Source organism: Periophthalmus magnuspinnatus, chromosome 15 (genome assembly GCF_009829125.3).
Source record: "Periophthalmus magnuspinnatus isolate fPerMag1 chromosome 15, fPerMag1.2.pri, whole genome shotgun sequence".
Taxonomy (NCBI): domain Eukaryota; kingdom Metazoa; phylum Chordata; class Actinopteri; order Gobiiformes; family Gobiidae; genus Periophthalmus; species Periophthalmus magnuspinnatus.
In genome coordinates this window covers 29,722,889-29,740,885 of record NC_047140.1, presented here as the reverse complement: position 1 = coordinate 29,740,885, position 17,997 = coordinate 29,722,889, and the positions used below count along the sequence as shown (strand labels likewise).

The following is a 17,997-nucleotide window of genomic DNA, read 5'->3' as shown; positions in this document are numbered from 1 at the left end:
AAGTCGCACCCCTGGACAAACTATGAAAAAAATGTGACGTATAGTCCAGAAAATGCTGTACTTTGACATTAAATATCTGAAAAGTTAATCCACAAAAGTTGAACCTGATCATTTAAATTATTGGCCAAACCCGAGAACTCACTGTATTTCAACACAAAACTGCATTTTAAAACTATAAATTTTAGCTCCGCCCTCTTCTGTATTAAATAACGTCGGCCAATAGAATGTTGTGATGTCGTCTCAAACCCAGAAATGGCTTAAATGTTCATTCTGGTTAAATATTATTCAAGTTAACCCTCTTAATAATTGTTAATCTGTGTGTTCGTCCACTGATCTGAAGGTTGGTGGTTCGAATCCCGCTCTCAACATAAAAAAACAGCATCGGTTGAGCGGCCAGATCTAGTGACCCACATGTTGGCGACGCGATTCCGGCTCCTACGGATGAATACTGTTGTCGTGTCCTTGGGCAAGACGCTTAACCCACCTCGTCCCAGTGTCTGTGTATAGTTGTGTGTGAATGTGTGAGTTGTTCCTTAAAGTAAAGCGCTTTTGAGTGATTTAAAGGTGGAAAACGTATCGCACAGATGTCCTGTATATGAATCTGTGTTTTAAAAGTACTTTATTAAAACTGTTTTGCGAAATATAAACATTAAAATAAGATAAATACTCACAGGTCAAACACCAAGTAGTGGAACCCTTCTTCTGAGATACTGTCATGAAGGCGAACTATCGAGAAGAAACAACAAAATCACGTTTTAAACCAACTCAAGCAGTGAATTACCAAAAGAGACGAAACGATAGGCATCAAAAACATAATAATTTAATGTTGACTTTGAAGACGGCTCATGTTTCCATAAAAACGCTCACAAATACTGAGAAAAATCTTGAAGTACTAAAGCCCTGAATACAAATCCCACATTCTACAACTATCGCAGGGACAATCTCCAACATGAAATTCCAAACAAGTCCAAGTCAAACAAGACGCTGTTTCATTTTGCACCGTGGTACTTTTATTTTCATCCAAAACACACCGGTACGGAGCCGTCCCACATGAGGCCCGACAAACTCCAGTGCCGCTGATGTTGTACTTTCTGTCTCCGCGGTAAAGGTCAGATAGAAACGCCGCTCTGGCAACGTGTCTCGAGCGTCGTCTACTAAAGTCAAGACAAAAAAGCCCCTCGTATTCATCGACCACAGGAGAAAAACGTACCTATGTTTGGGTGTTTGAGCAGACGACAGATTCTTGCCTCTCGTTCGAGTTTCTGGTGATCTGAAAAAACACGAAAAGGGTGGATTAAGAAACATTAAAATCATAAAAATGTACTTAAAATGACTGATTTGATTCATATGCGGTCAGGTGTTTGTAAATTACGTTTTGGTCCTGATCCTGTGCTCATGTCCAACTAGAAAAAAATTAATTTGAATTTGACAAACAGGTGAATATATAGTATAGTGTATGTCGCCTTAACCCCGCCACCTTGTTTATGTTTATTTAAGTATTTATATTTATTTTATTGTATATATTTTTATTATTATTTGCCCGTTGTCTTATTTATCTATTTATCTATTTATTTTTTAATTTTTTTATTTATTTATTATATTTTAAATTGTAAATACTGATTTTATTTATTACTTTTTATTTGACTTTTTTCCCCTATTATATTGATAACACATATATGGTTATTAACAACTATTAAACTGAAAAACGTCCATAAAATGATCATTTAAAAAAAAAAACATGGCTGATTTGAGTAGTTTGGACTCTGTTAGAATATTTCACTGGATTTTAATCATCTTGTCGTCCATCCATCTCCCTGTTCTGCCTTTGAGAATCATGCAAATGGTGGAAAATGGTGGTTTTGAATAAGAAGCAATACAACGAACAACCGTATAAATACAACTTAAGTACTAGACCTGCCACAATTGCTGCAGAGAAACACCGAGATAATATTGAAAACACTTTACGCCACTGATACAATTAATATAAACTAGGATAATCCCAGTAAACAGATTTTTAAATAGACAGTGTCCTTAATCACAAATAAACAGCAGAATGAAGCGATAACAAACCACAGATGTGACTTATTCAACCCTCTACAGATCAAATCTTAGCATATTACAACAAAAATAACAAAAAAGTCCCAATTTTGCAAAGAAAAAGTACAAATATTATTAATAGTTCCAGCTCTATGTTCGATATAGTAATGATCATGACAGGCCCATTAACTAGAGACGGGACGATACACAATAATATCGTTTATCGTGATAAAAAGGGTCGACAATAATCGTTCATGGGACATTTTATATAATCGTGATAATCGCCAACACAGATAATCGCCATTGTGTCACCAGAATGTGCAGAACAAAACTATTTAACCGCAGAGGAGTTGACGGGGGGGAGGGCAAAGGGGTCTGTTGTCCCAGGCCTCAGGGTCTTAGGGGCCCAGAACTGTGAAACGTCTTGACCCGGGCCCCCAAATTTCTGTCGACGGCACTGCTTATCTATAAAGTTGGTAGTAGTACTAGGTTGTAGTTTTTTTCGCTGATAACACAGTACATTTATATAAAAGTTGTATAACATGGGATTATAATTATTCATATTCATAACATTTTTAAACCGTCAGCAATTTTAATCATTATCGTGATGCACAGTTGTCCCTCACTATATCGCGGTTCCCCTTTCGTGGCCTCGATCGTCGCTACCAGTGTGACTCTGAAGTGCTGTACGTTTGCAATTTGTTTTCTCCCCGACAAAACCCACAATGTCGACGAAAGGTTCTGCACCGACAAAGACGCCTACGAAGGTTTGAACTTTGAGAGAGTTTAAACGAGAGAGAAATGTGAGAAAATGTTAACGCCTGTGTGAGAAAAGTGTATAAAGTGTGTGGTGAGGGGTTTTACAGCCAAAAAAACATATAGAATAACTGTAAAAAATAAAGCTGACTCGCAGATTTTTTGAAATACTGAGATAAATATTCAGTTTCACGTCGTTTTAGCTCGTATAGACGTTCATTTTTACAGCGTGAAACATGTATGAAAATGTTGAAAATGTTAACGCCCGTGTGGGAAAAGTGTATAAAATGTGTGGTGAGGGGTTTTACAGCCAAAAAAACATATAGAATAACTGTAAAAAATAAAGCTGACTCGCAGATTTTTTGAAATACCGAGATAAATATTCAGATTTAAGTCATTTTAGCTCGTATAGACGTTCATTTTTACAGTGTGAAACGTGAGAAAATGTTAACGCCCGTGTGAGAAAAGTGTATAAAGTGTGTGGTGAGGGGTTTTACAGACAAAAAAACATAGAGAATAAATGTAAAAAATAAAGCTGACTCGCAGATTTTTTGAAATACTGAGATAAATATTCAGTTTCATGTCGTTTTAGCTCGTATAGACGTTCATTTTTACAGCGTGAAACATGAGCTCGTTCGCATGTTGCGTTCATTAAAACACGGTAATCACAGCGTCGTGGCAGAGCTGAACAGAAGCCAACAGCTGCTGTCAAACACGAGCTCATAGGGACACAGCTCCGGCTTTTTGCACTTAGTGAAATTACACTTGTGGGCCTCGTCTTAATTTAATCACAGCAGAGTTAATGATTTTAATGGCGTGGGCAGGGTGTGTATCCATATGTGTAGGACCGACCGAGAGCGGCGGGGCCCGATAAGAGAGAGCGTGGCATCTCTGTTTGCTAAAAGGTCACAGGTCAAGTTCACGCTGACCATACCAGCCGCGTCGGTCCAGATGCTAGCCTCGAGGGACAGATGGAGCATTATGAGACCAGCCCTCGGAGCTTATTTTGGCCTCGGTACATGTGACCCAGAGCGCTGTGCTTCTTCGCTCAGCCACAAAGACATTCGTGTAACGCGGGGCCCGCCCACTGCTGCTAATTGGGTGGAGGTTGTGTAAATGCCAAAGGTCACGGCGGCTTCAGGAAACAGGAAAGCGAACGGGAAACACTTCCTTCCTCCGAGTCTGCAGAGGAGGCATTAAGTCACCGCTGCGAGGAAATATTTGGCTCGTGTAAAGAATGACCATCGTGTACTTTCGCTGTGATGATTTGTATTAAAAGAAGCGGCGCCGTATGGTAATGCAGCGTATAAATAGGAAAGGAATACTAAACACACATATTTCTCAGCCTCTTCTAATAGCTCTAATAAGCTATTTTGGCTGCTTTGATTTTTATGTTAGACGTCCTTTCAAAAAATAGATCTATTTTATGGAATCGGGCCGGGACGACAGCTTCGTTATGCTCGTGGCAGCAGACTTGGCAGCGAGCTATTGGCCGACGAAAGGGGTTTCACTGAATTAATGTTGAGAGATGCGTCTATTCTAAGCAAAATCGAAACATGAAAATACAGATAAACGGATAAACGTATCGCTCTGCCACTTCACAAACTGTCCAAGACAAAGACTCACGGCAGCACTTAGTTCAATCGGATTGACCGCTCACTGACAGGGACTCATATCTTCATATTCATTTGTCCATCGCCGTCCCTCAGTCCGTACGCTCCACAGACGTAAACAAGCTCAGCAGAGGAAGGATATGGATGTACGCGTTTACTTAAGCCGCGCTCTGAAATGCAATACGTTCACTTTTCATTAATTAACTTCAGTGTAATACGCCAGACAACTCCGCACGTAAAAAGCCCAAAGACGAGGCGAGTCGAGTCTTCACGCAGGAGTCGTACGCCGTTCATATTTCTGTCTGAAAGCTGCTCTTAAGGAAATGGAAAGATCTGACAAGCTTTCTGCTCTATTAAATTGGATAAACCGTACAGTATGTAGCAAATTGGAAGTTATACGCAGCATTCGCTTTAGAAATATATGGACGTAAATAGGTCATTTTGACACATTTCCAAGTGCGATATATCACTGAAGGAAATATAGACGATGGACGATAATATTGAAACTAATTTATGCGACTGACACAAAAACTAAAGCAGATTTAAACCATAAAAACTATTATAAATCTACAATATTATAAAAAAAAAACAACAAAAAACAAAATACAAGCTGTAATAAACAAACACTTTGGTATAGCGATTGATTGATATACCGTAAATTTCGGACTCTAGAGCGCACCTGAATATGAGCCGCAGCAGCTAAATTTGAAAAGAAAATCTATTTTGTACATATATAAGCCGCACCTGAATATAAGCTGCAGGTTTTTGTGTTGTAACATATGGTATTTACACAGAAAGATGGTGCAAAGAAGGTTTTTTTAGTTTTAATTTAGGAAGTTTTTTAATTTAGGACTTTTTTTTTTTAACTGTCTGAAAAGCATCAGTTCATAATCTTTCCCCATGTCTCACTTATGCATTTACTGTTAGAGCGCCCCCCAGTGGCCGTTAGGCAGTAAAAATCTATAAATTAGCAGCACTGTTGTATAAGTCGCAGGGTTCAAAGCGTGGGGGGGAAAAGTAGCGGCTTATAGTCTGAAATTTACAGTATATGTTTGTTTGGGTGTTTTGTTTTTTTGTTTTTTTTGTTTTTTAAAGGCCAATACGATACTGATTGTTGAAAATACAAAGCAAACACTGGCCGATATTTCTGTGCTGATATGTAGGGCTGATTTTGATTATTTTCCTCAAATTATGTCATTAAAATTTAAATTTACAACAAACTCTCCTCAAGCTTTTACCATAAATCTATAAAAACGCTGTGGCTACGTCTTGTGCAGTTGTCTCTTCATGTTAAAGTGTTAATATAAAGCTTTGTGTGTAGTTTTTTAGGTAGCAGATCAACCAAAACAAAATAAAAACAAATAAAAAAAATCATCCTGTGCTGGAGATTTAAGGCCGATAACAGATACTACAAAAGCAGAGGCAGATATTTGACGTTTTTAGCGTTAGTTTACATCTGTAATGAGTCACAGAAGATGTTAATTCAACCTTTTATGGCTCAAATCTCATCATACAGCCAGAAAATAGGCCTGGTCTGATCCATAGTAAAAGAAAAAGAAAAAATCTGCCAACCGGACAAAAAGTTGCAGGAGTGAAGACGTTTGGCTACTCGTCCTACAACTTTTTGTCCAGTTGGCAGAGTTTATACATATGTCTTTACTTTCATGACTATATCGACTTCTCATTCATTATATCAAAGCTGGAACAATATTTTAGGGATCAATATTTATCGTGTGTACTTTTTATTTGCACTACTGGGAATTTTTTGGTGAAGATTTAAGCCGTAAAAGGTTAAATTATTAACTTGTGCGACTCATTATAGATGCAAACTTACTATTCAAGTGTTTCATTCTGCTGTTTGTTTATTTTAGCTCATGATTTTTAACAATATTGTAGATTTAGAAGAGTTTTTGTGGTTTAAATCTGCTCTTGGGTTTTTGCGTCAGCGGCATAACTTCATTTCAGTATTATCGTTTATTATCTATATTTACTTCAGCGATATATCGACCTTCAAATTTGTTTTATCGTGACAGAACTACCAGAAAATAACCAACATTTCCCTGTAGTGCAAAGAAAATGTCCACATAAAAATAAATATTGACCCTAAAACATATAGTTCTACCTTTCACGCTTTAAACGATAAGATGTAAAAGCAAATAATCAAACATTTGCCTTTAAGAGATGTCAAACAGAATCATATTAAAACGTTTTAGTCAGACCCCGGGGTCTAAACATGGCCGCCCAGTACATCCGGTCCTGCCCATCGCGCAGTTGAGTTACGCCCGATGAGAGCGAGCGAAGCGGCTGAGGGGAGGCAAGAGATTAATGAATAAATAATAATAAATAAATGATCATGTTTGTGCTTCCAGGAGCTTCTGAAACATGTTCTAAACCTGCAGCTCGTTCACGTCGCTCACATGCTCGTTCGTGTCGCACCACGTGACCGCTCTACCCAATCAGAGCTTGAGCTTAGATAGAGCGGACATAGAGCGTAGCCGAAGCTGACGATTAAAAAGCGTTTAAGACAACAGATGGATTTTGAGCTGGGAAAAAGTTTATGATCAGAAAATAGGTAAAAATAGCCACAAAATTGGACCTTTCCAAAAGCAGTAGGTGCTCTGTCGGTCCCTGTCGGTCCCTGTCGGTCCCTGTCGGTCCCTCTCGGTCCCTCTCGGTCCCTCTCGGTCCCTCTCGGTCCCTCTCGGTCTCTGTCGCTCTCTGTCGGTCCCTGTCGGTCTCTGTCGGTCCCTCTCGGTCCCTCTCGGTCTCTGTCGCTCTCTGTCGCTCTCTGTCGGTCCCTGTCGGTCCCTGTCGGTCTCTGTCAGTCCCTGTCAGTCCCTGTCAGTCCCTGTCAGCCGAACATGATCAGTTTGTGATTACATTCCACTCTGACAGAAAAATCCTTTCTGAGCAGGAGGGATTTTTTCGCTGTAGTACCAATGAGTGGCCACTAATCCAACTGGAGACAGCTCTAAGCAGCAGGACCCTTTCCAGTTATTTGAACAGATCCATTCTTTTAGTCTGCAGTGCTTTGCCATTAGGTAAAACATCCGGGCTCCTATGTGTTACCAAATAGCTTGACATATTGGAATGTCACTCAACTAAGCGCTTTAAGCCAGTGCTCTGCAGCCCTGTGAGGTGCCTATGTGCATTAGGTTGGTTTATCGTTTACAAATGCTATTAGATTAGCCTAGCGAATAATCCTTTAGCAACAAGTTAGCATAAACAGCACTGCAAGGGAAAGCTAAACAGAGGCTTACAGGTGTAAATCAGGCGGTGTCAGAGTAACCGTCTCAGTCTGGGATGTTTATGACCAGACTGCAGCACTTTGCCCATAAAAACAAGAGACAACAACAGAAATATGTGCTACGATTAACGATTATATTGATACTAGGCACAAGATGAAACTGGAGAATTTGTGTTGCGATTATCATGGCAAAAATAGTTCTGATTTACAATAATATCACGATAACGATAAGAACTGCTGACCGTTTAAAAATGTTATGATATGAATAAACATGAAACGTATTTATAACATTAAAATTATCATTAAACGACTTATATAATTGTATTTTTTCATCAGTTAAAACAACTACGATTTAGTGGAGAACATTACAGACAAGCAGGGCCATCGACAGGAATTTTGAGGGCCTGGCAAGAAGTCTCGCATGGGGCCCCTTCTAATACAAATAAATAGGAAGAGGGTCCAGTTTTGGGCCCCCAAGAACAATAGAACAATATATAAATGATAATACTGAAACAAAAATGCAGTATTATACCCAAAAAACTATTCTAAATCTACAATATTGCAAAAAAAAGGTAAATAAGCAGCACAATTAAACTCTTTAGTACTTTGTTTGTATAAGGAATCAGTCATACAAGCTATTTATTCAAACTTTTACGGCTTAAATCTTATTATATCGCCAATAAATAACCAAAAATCTCACATTAGTGCAAATAAAATCTACACATGATAAATAATGACCATAAAAATATATAGTTCCAGCTTTCACATACTGAATGAGAAGTCGATTGGGTCATTATCCTGTGTACAATTTCTTCGCAAAAAAAAGGATAAAGTTTAGATTTTGTGTTGTAATAAGATCAGAAATAAGATTTGAGCTGCGGCAAGTTGGATTAGTGACTTCTTTGGCTAATTATTGGTTCATTCTGACATTTCTTTGTTGCAGTTTAGTTAGTTTAATGAGACAGTATTTAAAAATGGTTTACTGGGATTATCTCGCATTACTGTTATTGAGTCAGCTGCAGTAGTAGTAGTTTCAATATTATTATTTTTATTATTATTATATTATTATTGTGGCGTCTTTCTGTAGTGACAGGTCAATATATCAGTCGATTTGTACAAAATATATCGCTCCAGGTTATAAATATTGAGTTGATATAGTGATTATCGTGACAGGCCTGTTCACCTTGTTCTGGGTGGTATTATTTTGCAGAGTTAGCGACAATTTTGACAGAAAATAAGATCTATACGCACTAGAGACGTTTTAAAACCTCCCAGAGAATCAGTGCGGTGTTGACTTTTTGACCACATGAACATAGAGCATTTTACACAAATCAGCTCTACTTTAACTCGTATTTTTGAGGCGAAACATTTCCCAAATTCACCAATGAAAAACGCCCCTTAACCTGGAAGTGCGACCACAAAAAGAGCACGGTTTGGAGCGTTTAGAGGCAAAAATGGGCCATAGCCAAAATAATTGCGATAAACGATTATATCACAATAATCATTAAAGCTGCCGACAGTTTAAAAATGTCACGGCTATGAATCATTATAATATTAATCTCATGAATACGTCACCATCTTTAAACAACTGGTGTAGTGTTGTTCTGAAATTTGAAGACCCAGGGCAATATGTCTCAGATGGGCCCCCCCCCCCAATACAAATTAATAGGAACAGGCTCCAATTCTGGGCCGCCGTGTTGAATAAATCTTTTTTTTCCTGCACGTTCAGGTCAAATAATGGCGATTATCTTACCACGTTTATATAAAATGTCCCACCAACGATCACGATAAACGATATTACTGTTTATTTTTCACATCCCTAGTCAACAGCTGTGCATTTGTTGAGCAGAACCGATCACAAAAAGTAATAAAAGGTAATACAAGAAAGGCTCGGACATAATTGGCGGGCTGACAGAGAGCCAGACAGACCCAAACACACTTTCAGATTTCAGAAAGTGTTGCCCCTAGCAGACATGTCTATTAATAGATCCAATCCTCCGCTGGTTTATAGCAGCGCCCTGGACCAGCCTCCATCACAGTCCACGCAGAGAGGGACCAAAGCCGACACCGGAGATACAGAGATACACATCACACACAAAAGTTATTAAAAGGGAAGAGCGGATAAATCCCTATTCAGCTTTTTTGACTTCCCCAAACTAGCAGCGCGTCCCGTCAGACGTCTCGTTAGCGCGAGGTCAGCAGAGTGTCAGTGGGCTAAAGCTGAGACGCGCTCGCTCATACAGACACGGGATCAACGGCTTCTGCAAAAGGACTAGCTCTGATAAGAGATTCCATCGTGTCACTCGTCAACACGGCATTTGACACATGATGTTTATGTAATCTGAAGTAGGCGAAGCTGATCAGAAGTCGTTTATGAGGATTAGATTTCATTAAAGGTTCTATATGACACAAAATTGACTCTTTTGAGCTGCAAAGTCACGTTAGAATGTTGTTATCTCCTCAAAAACAGACCTGGAGTTGCGTTTTGTCTCATTTCACACATGTCTGAGTAACACTTTTTTATTAGTCTGTCTACATCTCCAAAGCTCAAAACGCTCTGTTCCACTTTGTGATGTCATGAAGTGGTAGTTTTCAAGTTAACAGCTCCTTTTACTGTTAACTGGCGGTACAGCTTCATCTAATCCCACCTGAGTCAGAAGAAAGCTGATTCAAGGCCCATATCAAAATGAGCGAAAGGCAGAATGTTTAAAGGTTCTATATTACGCAAAAATGACTCTTGTGAACTTTAAACCATGTTCTAATGCTGTTTCCTCCTCAAAAACAGACCTGGAGTTGTGTTTTGTCTCATTTACACATTGCATTATTGGTCTGTAACATCTCCAAAGCTCAAAAACGCTCTGTTCCACCTTGTGACGTCATGAAGTGGCAGTTTTCAAGTAAACAGCTCCACTTTACCTGTTAGTTCAGTAGAGATAAGTGGCAATTCCTGGGCTGAAATCATCCAAATGACTCTAGAAATGAAGGTGTGTGGAGTTTAAAAACACAGCGGAGCACTTCCTGTTTTACCACATGATGACATCACACAGTGGAACAGAGCGTTTTCAGCCTAAATATGCAGGATTTGTGTGATAAACGTGAGGGAATGAAACAAAAAAAACACAACTCCAGGTCTGTTTGTGACGAGGAAACATTAGGACAGATCATAAAACAGTATAATATGGATCTTTTAACTTTTAGCCGGGTTATAATGGCTCCCTAATCGTTATTTTACACGATGCCGTACATAGATTGATTCGTGATGTTTGAGTGATACTCCATTCTCCTGCATTAGAGGCTTGACTAAAATACCACTTGGAAGAGGTGGAGGTCCGCTCAGTTCTGAGGTTCTAAAAATGTCAGTGAGCCCGTTTCTGTCATTTAGTCGTTTAGATCAATACGTCAGCTCCAAATGGACATGAAAATAATGATCGTGTTATAGTTTGATACTAAATATAAGGAAAAAACATCAGATGAATGTCAACGGTGGTAGGTAACGAAGTACAAGTAGTAAAGTACTTTGCTTAAGTTGATTTTTTAGGTATCGGTACATTTTACAGTGGTACTTTTTACTTTTTCTTCACTACATTTGAGAGCAGTATCTGTACTTTCTACTCCACTACATTTGAGAGCAGGACTGAAAAGTAAAAAGTACTTTTCATATCATTTGAGGGGTTATTTTTTCATGTTCGTGGAAACATCTTGACTAAAGTTTTCGAGTTCAAGCTTCGGCTTTGAGCAAAACAAAAATAAAAACTCAAAATTCATGAGAAAAAGGAAGAGATTGATTCGTATCGTTACTGTGACCAAAATATGTCTCATTTTTTAATTAATATCACTACATTTTATACTTTAATAAATTAACACTTGTGTGAAATACTTTTACTTTTTACTCTTAAAGTACATTTTTAAACAAACAGGTACTTAAATAATTTTATTAGATTTTTTCATGTGACTTTTACTTGAGAAAACTTTTTACCTCTGTATTTATACTTTTACTTAAGTAACTAAATTGCGTACTTTACTTGAGTAAGGCTAAAAGTGAATCAAAACCAAATACTGTAATTACTTTTTCACCTTTTAATACCAAATAATATCCAAATGTGAACCGTTTTATAATTTCCACATTATAAATAAATAGTTCCATGTTTCTGAAGTTCGATATATCGCAATAAACGATAATATTGAATCTACTTTATGATACCAACAACATAAAGATAATCCACTGAATCATTTTGTAAACAGAGAAGCAGAACGAAGCAAATATAAACCACAGAAGTGAATTATTCAAACCTCTGCAGCTCAAATCTTATTGTAATACAACAAAAATAACACAAATCTCCCCGTTTATTAGAAAGAAAATGTGCACATGATAAATATTGACGCCAAAAATAGTGATAGCGATGTAGTGATTATTGTGACAGGACTAATTGGACATTATTTATATTGTGTTTTTAAATGTGCTATATAAATAAAATTGAATTGGAAAAAAAAAAAAAAAATTATAATAATAATAAATAAAATACAAACAAAATATAATAATAATAATAATAATAATAATAATAATAATAAATAAAATACAAACAAAATACAATAATAATAATCATAAAAAATAAAAATAAAATAATAAAAATAAAATAATAATAATAATAATAATAATAAATGGTATTATGGAAAATAAAAACATAAAAACATAAAACCATTAACAGCAATAATAGCAGTAACAATAACAATGAAATGATTAAATAAAAAATTAAAAAATCATAATAACCATATAGATGAGAAATATAATGCATTCCTGGAGTCGACACTAAAAGGCTCCCACCTGCATCACACACACTTCAGCAGAGCCTGAGAAGGACTTTTATTGTGTGCTGCCTTTTTATTATGAGAAACTGTTTTGATAGTAACCTTGGAAGCGAGCACACAAACGGCCCAACTGCGCTGGTGGCGTGCCAGGCAACAGGAGCGAATACTTCACTTTAACCAAACGATTAGCTGCGTTTTAAGTCCGAGATGGGACTGGTTTGGTTTGGTGGAGAAATGTGTAGTCAGGGGCCAGAGGACGGAGGCGCCATGGACCCGAGATCAGACGTGATATTAGCTTGGTCAAGTGCTTTGGAGGAGGTGCCGACTGTTACGCAACGAGGCTTATAAAAGGAAAGAAGATGTGATTAATGAACCAAAATGTTGGATTTGGGTGTGGGACTGGTCAAACATCGTCGTCCTGGGAAAACAGCAGCGTTGTAAAAAAGAGATCCCAGTGAAAATGAGATAATGACAACAAAAGGTGAATCAATATTTACACTAGACTCTGCAGTGCGTGCCCTGCTCAGTGTTCAGGCTTTTATATGGAATTTCTATCAATATGTTACTGTTAACTGGAGGCACAGCTTCGTCTAATCCCACCTGACGCGATCAATCAATCAATCGAACTTTATTTGCATAGCACTTTACAACAGCAAAAACTGAACCAAAGTGCTTTTCAAGTGCAACAACAACACAAATTCTATATACAAAACGACAAACAATAAAAACAGTCATTAGCTGAAGGCAAGTGTGAACAAATGAGTCTTTAGCTTTGGCTTTGAACAGAGACAAAGTAGTGACTGAGCCTAACTCTAGGGGCAAAGAGTCTGGGACCAGCCACAGAAAATGAACGGTCACCCCACTGTTTCCTTTTGGTTCTGGGGACGTCCAGCAGGTGTTGACCGGCCGACCGCAGAGCTCTGTTGGACGTATGAGCCGTTAACAGCTCGCGAAGATATAAAGCTGCAAGACCACGCAGAGCTTTAAAAACAAACATTAAAAGTTTAAAATCAATCCTGAAACGTACTGGGAGCCACTGGAGGGAGAACAGAACCGGGGTAATGTGACTATGTTTGCGAGTATTTGTCAGAAGTCGGGCTGCAGCGTTTTGAACTAATTGCAAGCGTTGGAGAGCGTATTGATTTACTCCGACATAAAGAGCATTACAGAAGAAAGACGATTCAAGGCTCGCATCAAAATGAGCAAAAAGGCTGAATGTTTAAAGGTTTTATTACGCAAAATTGACTCTTGTGCACTTCAAACCATGTTACAATGCTGTTACCTCCTCAGAAACACACCTGGAGTTGTGTTTTTGTCGCATTCACACGTGTTTTTCCAAAGCTCAAAACGCTCCGCTCCACCTTGTGATGTCACGAAGTGGTAGTTTGCCAATTTAGCAGCTAACTTTTACGTTTAGCTCAGCAGAAGATTGACAATTCCGGGGGCTGAAACGATCCAAATGATTCTAGAAATGAAGGTGTGTGGAGTTTAAAAACACAGCGGAGCACTTCCTGTATCGCCACACGATGACATCACAAGGTGCAACGGCGTGTTTTCCGTTTGAGAGAAGAACTCGCAGATAAGAAAATAGCGTGATACGAGCCTTTTAAGAAGCGCATGCGCCTAGAAATCTCGGTTATTATTAAAAAAAAACACAAAACCAAAGTGTAAATAAATAAAAACGGTGAATCGGGAAAGGCATCCGGTACAAAGTCTATCCATAAACGGAATAATCAGTCTTCCGCAGCGCTGTTGGGGAAAGAGAGGTTGAATACTTGGCTGTAGGGAGGAGGGGAGCTGATTGGCAGATACATAAAAGGATCAACAGAGCAATAAGGTCTGGACACATTAACCCCAGGGATGTTACGCCGCGGACGTAATGACAAAAAGAATCCTTCCTTCTCACCCGGGTCCAAATAGTAAACACTCAAAATGGCGTCATCACACATGCACGCCTTATTGCCTGAGCCGCTCCCATGTGATGAGCCATTTTTATTGCCTTTTCAACTGCTCCAATAAGGCCACTCCATAAAAGCCTCTCCATTATAAAGTATTGTTTTACTGTCTGTAGCCAGCTTCATCTGTAAAATGTAATTACTGCTTGAAACATAACTGAACTGAACTGAATAACTGAAACATAAATAAAAGGAACGCTCATTATGGTCTACAAGGTTTGGAAGCCCCTGGGATTGAATCACGACGAGGTTTTATTTTTGCCTTTCTGCTACAAGAACGGTATCCATAACTTTGACTATATCGAGTACGGCGGCGTCAAATAACAGCGCTAGGAGTTTTAACCCGACGTGGAGGAAGATTTAAGCGAATCAGACGAGATTCCAAAGTAGTTTTTTTGGTTTTTAAAGTGTCCGTATTACACTGTTTTCTGATCTATGTTAAAATGTTGTTCGCAAACAGACCTGGAGTTGTGTTTTTTGTTTGTTTTTTTTTGTTTAAAACACACAAATCCTGCATGTTTAGGCTTCTCTCCAACAGAAAACGCTCTGTTCCACCTTGTGATGTCATCATGCGGTAAACCAGGAAGTGCTCCGCTGTGTTTTTAAACTGCACACGTCTTCACGAGAATCATTTGGAGAATTATTTCAGCTCTGGAACTGTCAAACGCTACTGAAACTTAGCTGTTAATGGGAAAACTACCACTTAATGACATCACAAGGTGGAACAGAGCGTTTTTGAGTGTTGGAGATGTAGACGGACAACGTTTTTTGAGGAGATAACAGCATTAGAACACGGTTTAAAGCTAACAAGAGTCAGTTTTATGTAATTATAGAGCCTTTAAACTTAAACTTCGCTTCCATTAAATAGTAGTAGTAATAATCGACGCACTCACGTAACAAACAGCCCAACCCTTGTTATATTTATCATTAATAAGTACAGGTTTTGCACGGAGCCACTTTGCAAATGAAACACGGCATCCTCAGGAGTCATTAGCTTTAAACTTGTACAGGCAACTTAAAATTATGTGGTGCGGCCAGTTTCCTCCCACATACAAACACATGCAACCTGTCTCTGACTCATATCTTCAATGCTTCAGCTGATTCATTCTGCTTTTTTTTTTTATTCATCCCAGCTTGGCAAGACTCACACCAAAACACACCTTTACTCAAGGTGGAAATGATTGTATCTATAAAATCAAGACCAAACATGCAGCGTTTTACAATTTATTCTGTGTACCACAATGAATATTATGCACAAATCATGTTTTTTTTAAAGCTTTTTCCCATGTTATAACGCTGCTCGCTCATCAAAAACACGCCTGAAGTGGTTTTAGATGTCGTCCGTGCGTGTTTGAGTAATCTAGTGATCTCTCCCAGGCCCCATTTGAACCCTCGCTGTAAGATTCTGTACAAGGCTCCGCCCACAAGCCCACGTCACTCCATAATTATATAAAAACATGATGCAAAACTATGCACAGCAACTTGACAAACCTGACGTGATGTGCAGTAGATTAGACTATTAGCGAGATGGAGCTGATTGTGTGATCGCATATTATGACAGAGCTCTGAATGGGTGGGGCTTAGCACAGAGAGCAAAGGGAGGGGAGACTCACAGCGTCAAAAACGAAAGTGAATTATTAACACATGGTGATCTAAATATATTATGTGCTTGCAGTTAAACACCATAGAAGTAAAATACCTCCTCTTTAATCCTCCACGGAAGTAAAATACCCCATAGAAGTAAAAATAATGCCTTCTTTAATACCTATAGAAGTAAAATACCTCCTCTTTAATACCCCATAGAAGTAAAATACCTCCACTTTAATACATATAAAAGCAAAATACCTCCACTTTAATACATATAAAAGTAAAATACACCCTCTTTAATACATATAAAAGTAAAATACACCCTCTTTAATACATATAAAAGTAAAATACCTCCTCTTTAATACCCCTAGAAGTAAAATACCTCCTCTTTAATACATATAAAAGTAAAATACCCCTCTTTAATACCCTTAGAAGTAAAATACCTCCTCTTTAATACCCCTAGAAGTAAAATACCTCCTCTTTAATACATATAAAAGTAAAATACCTCCTCTTTAATACCCCATAGAAGTAAAATACCCCACAGAAGTAAAACACCCCCTCGTTAAACGACCTGCCCGCTCCTGTCCAGCACTATAAGGCAAATTAAACTTTTATTCACTTTGGCTGCCATACTACGCCATATGCTAAGAATGGAGGGATAAAGAGTAAAAAACGAGGTCAACGTACACGATCTAGACATAAACCTAAAGGACTCACAAACCCTTTATTATGTATAGTCTTTGGAAACCGGCGTATATCTTTAAAACATATCTCGCTCACTTCCTTTGCTATATCCACATCCATCTTTCTGCTTCATAAGACCCTCTCTCTCCTTCATTAAATATTCACTGTTGGTTCCATTAAAGATTCACCACACAGCACGGCTACGTTTATCTGCCCTCCGCCAATCAGCCCCCAGCCTCCAGCCCCCAGCCTCCAGCCCCCAGCCTCCAGCCCCCAGCCTCCACCCTCCAGCCTCCACCCTCCAGCCTCCAGTCCGTGTATCAGAGCCAAAGGGAAGGACTAAAAACAAAGCAAAAACCTACAAAAAAACCCACAAACGACAACACGAAAGACGAGGATGAATGTGACAATAGCATACGCGTGTACATATATAAATGGACATAGCTAACGTGCTAGCCGCTGCGTTCCAAATAGGAAGTGATCATGCGCGCGCTTCCGGCTCCATCGATTCTGGTTCCAATTCACTTTACATAAAAAAAAGCATGTCCTCTCTCTCTGTACCTGCTGCTGTCAGACTCGTCGTTTTGGTCTTAAATGTTCGTATTAACCCTCTACATGATCCTGGGGTTTTTTATTTCGCTATTGTCTCTGTAAATCAAGATATGAACATTAATAACAGACAAATCAGCTGCCTTTTTTTCTCCAAGGTCACTCCCGCTAGCGTTAGCACCACGTTTGATTGCATCGGACAATATTGACGATTATCATGGCTAAAATAACTGCAATCAAGAATAATATCATGATAATTATTAAAGTTGCTGACAGTTTAAAACGTTCTGGATCTGAATCATTAGAATTTTAATATTTGATGACTGATATGAGTAAGTTCCATCTTTAATAAACTGTTATAGTATTGCACAACTACGGCTATTTAGCAGAGAATATTATGGATGAGCAGGGACGTCGACTGAGATTTGGGTGGGCCTGGGGTAATTAGCCTCGCATGGGCCCCCCCCTCTAATACAAAGTAATAGGAAGAGGGTCTAATGTTGTTGTCCCTGGAAAAAACAGACCCCTTTTTTCCCTCCCCCGACTCCCCTGTAGATAAGTCATTTTTTACCCTGCAAATTCTGGTGAAATGACGGCGATTATCTTTGTTGGCGATGATCAGGAATATAAAAAAAATGCCCCACAAATGATTCATCCGGACCCTTTTTATCACGATAAACTATATAAATATCGTCCCATCGCTACAATAACGTGTGAGGCGGTTAAAGAGCAGGGCACCGTGAGGCCGCTGTGAGGGAACGGC

General features: G+C 38.7%; 1 protein-coding gene across 14 annotated transcripts in view; it reads right to left on the bottom strand.

The window, feature by feature from the left end:
* camk2g2 (calcium/calmodulin-dependent protein kinase (CaM kinase) II gamma 2) overlaps positions 1 to 17,997 on the bottom strand; it is a 57,830-nt gene that overhangs the window by 33,523 nt on the left and 6,310 nt on the right. For all 14 annotated transcript variants that reach the window (XM_055227385.1, XM_033979387.2, XM_055227388.1 and 11 more), the window contains exons 3-4: positions 1,211 to 1,270; positions 672 to 726 (exon numbers count right to left, since the gene is read on the bottom strand). In XM_055227385.1, the coding sequence (XP_055083360.1) occupies positions 672 to 726; positions 1,211 to 1,270 (115 nt within the window). The remainder of the gene's footprint in view (positions 1 to 671; positions 727 to 1,210; positions 1,271 to 17,997) is intronic.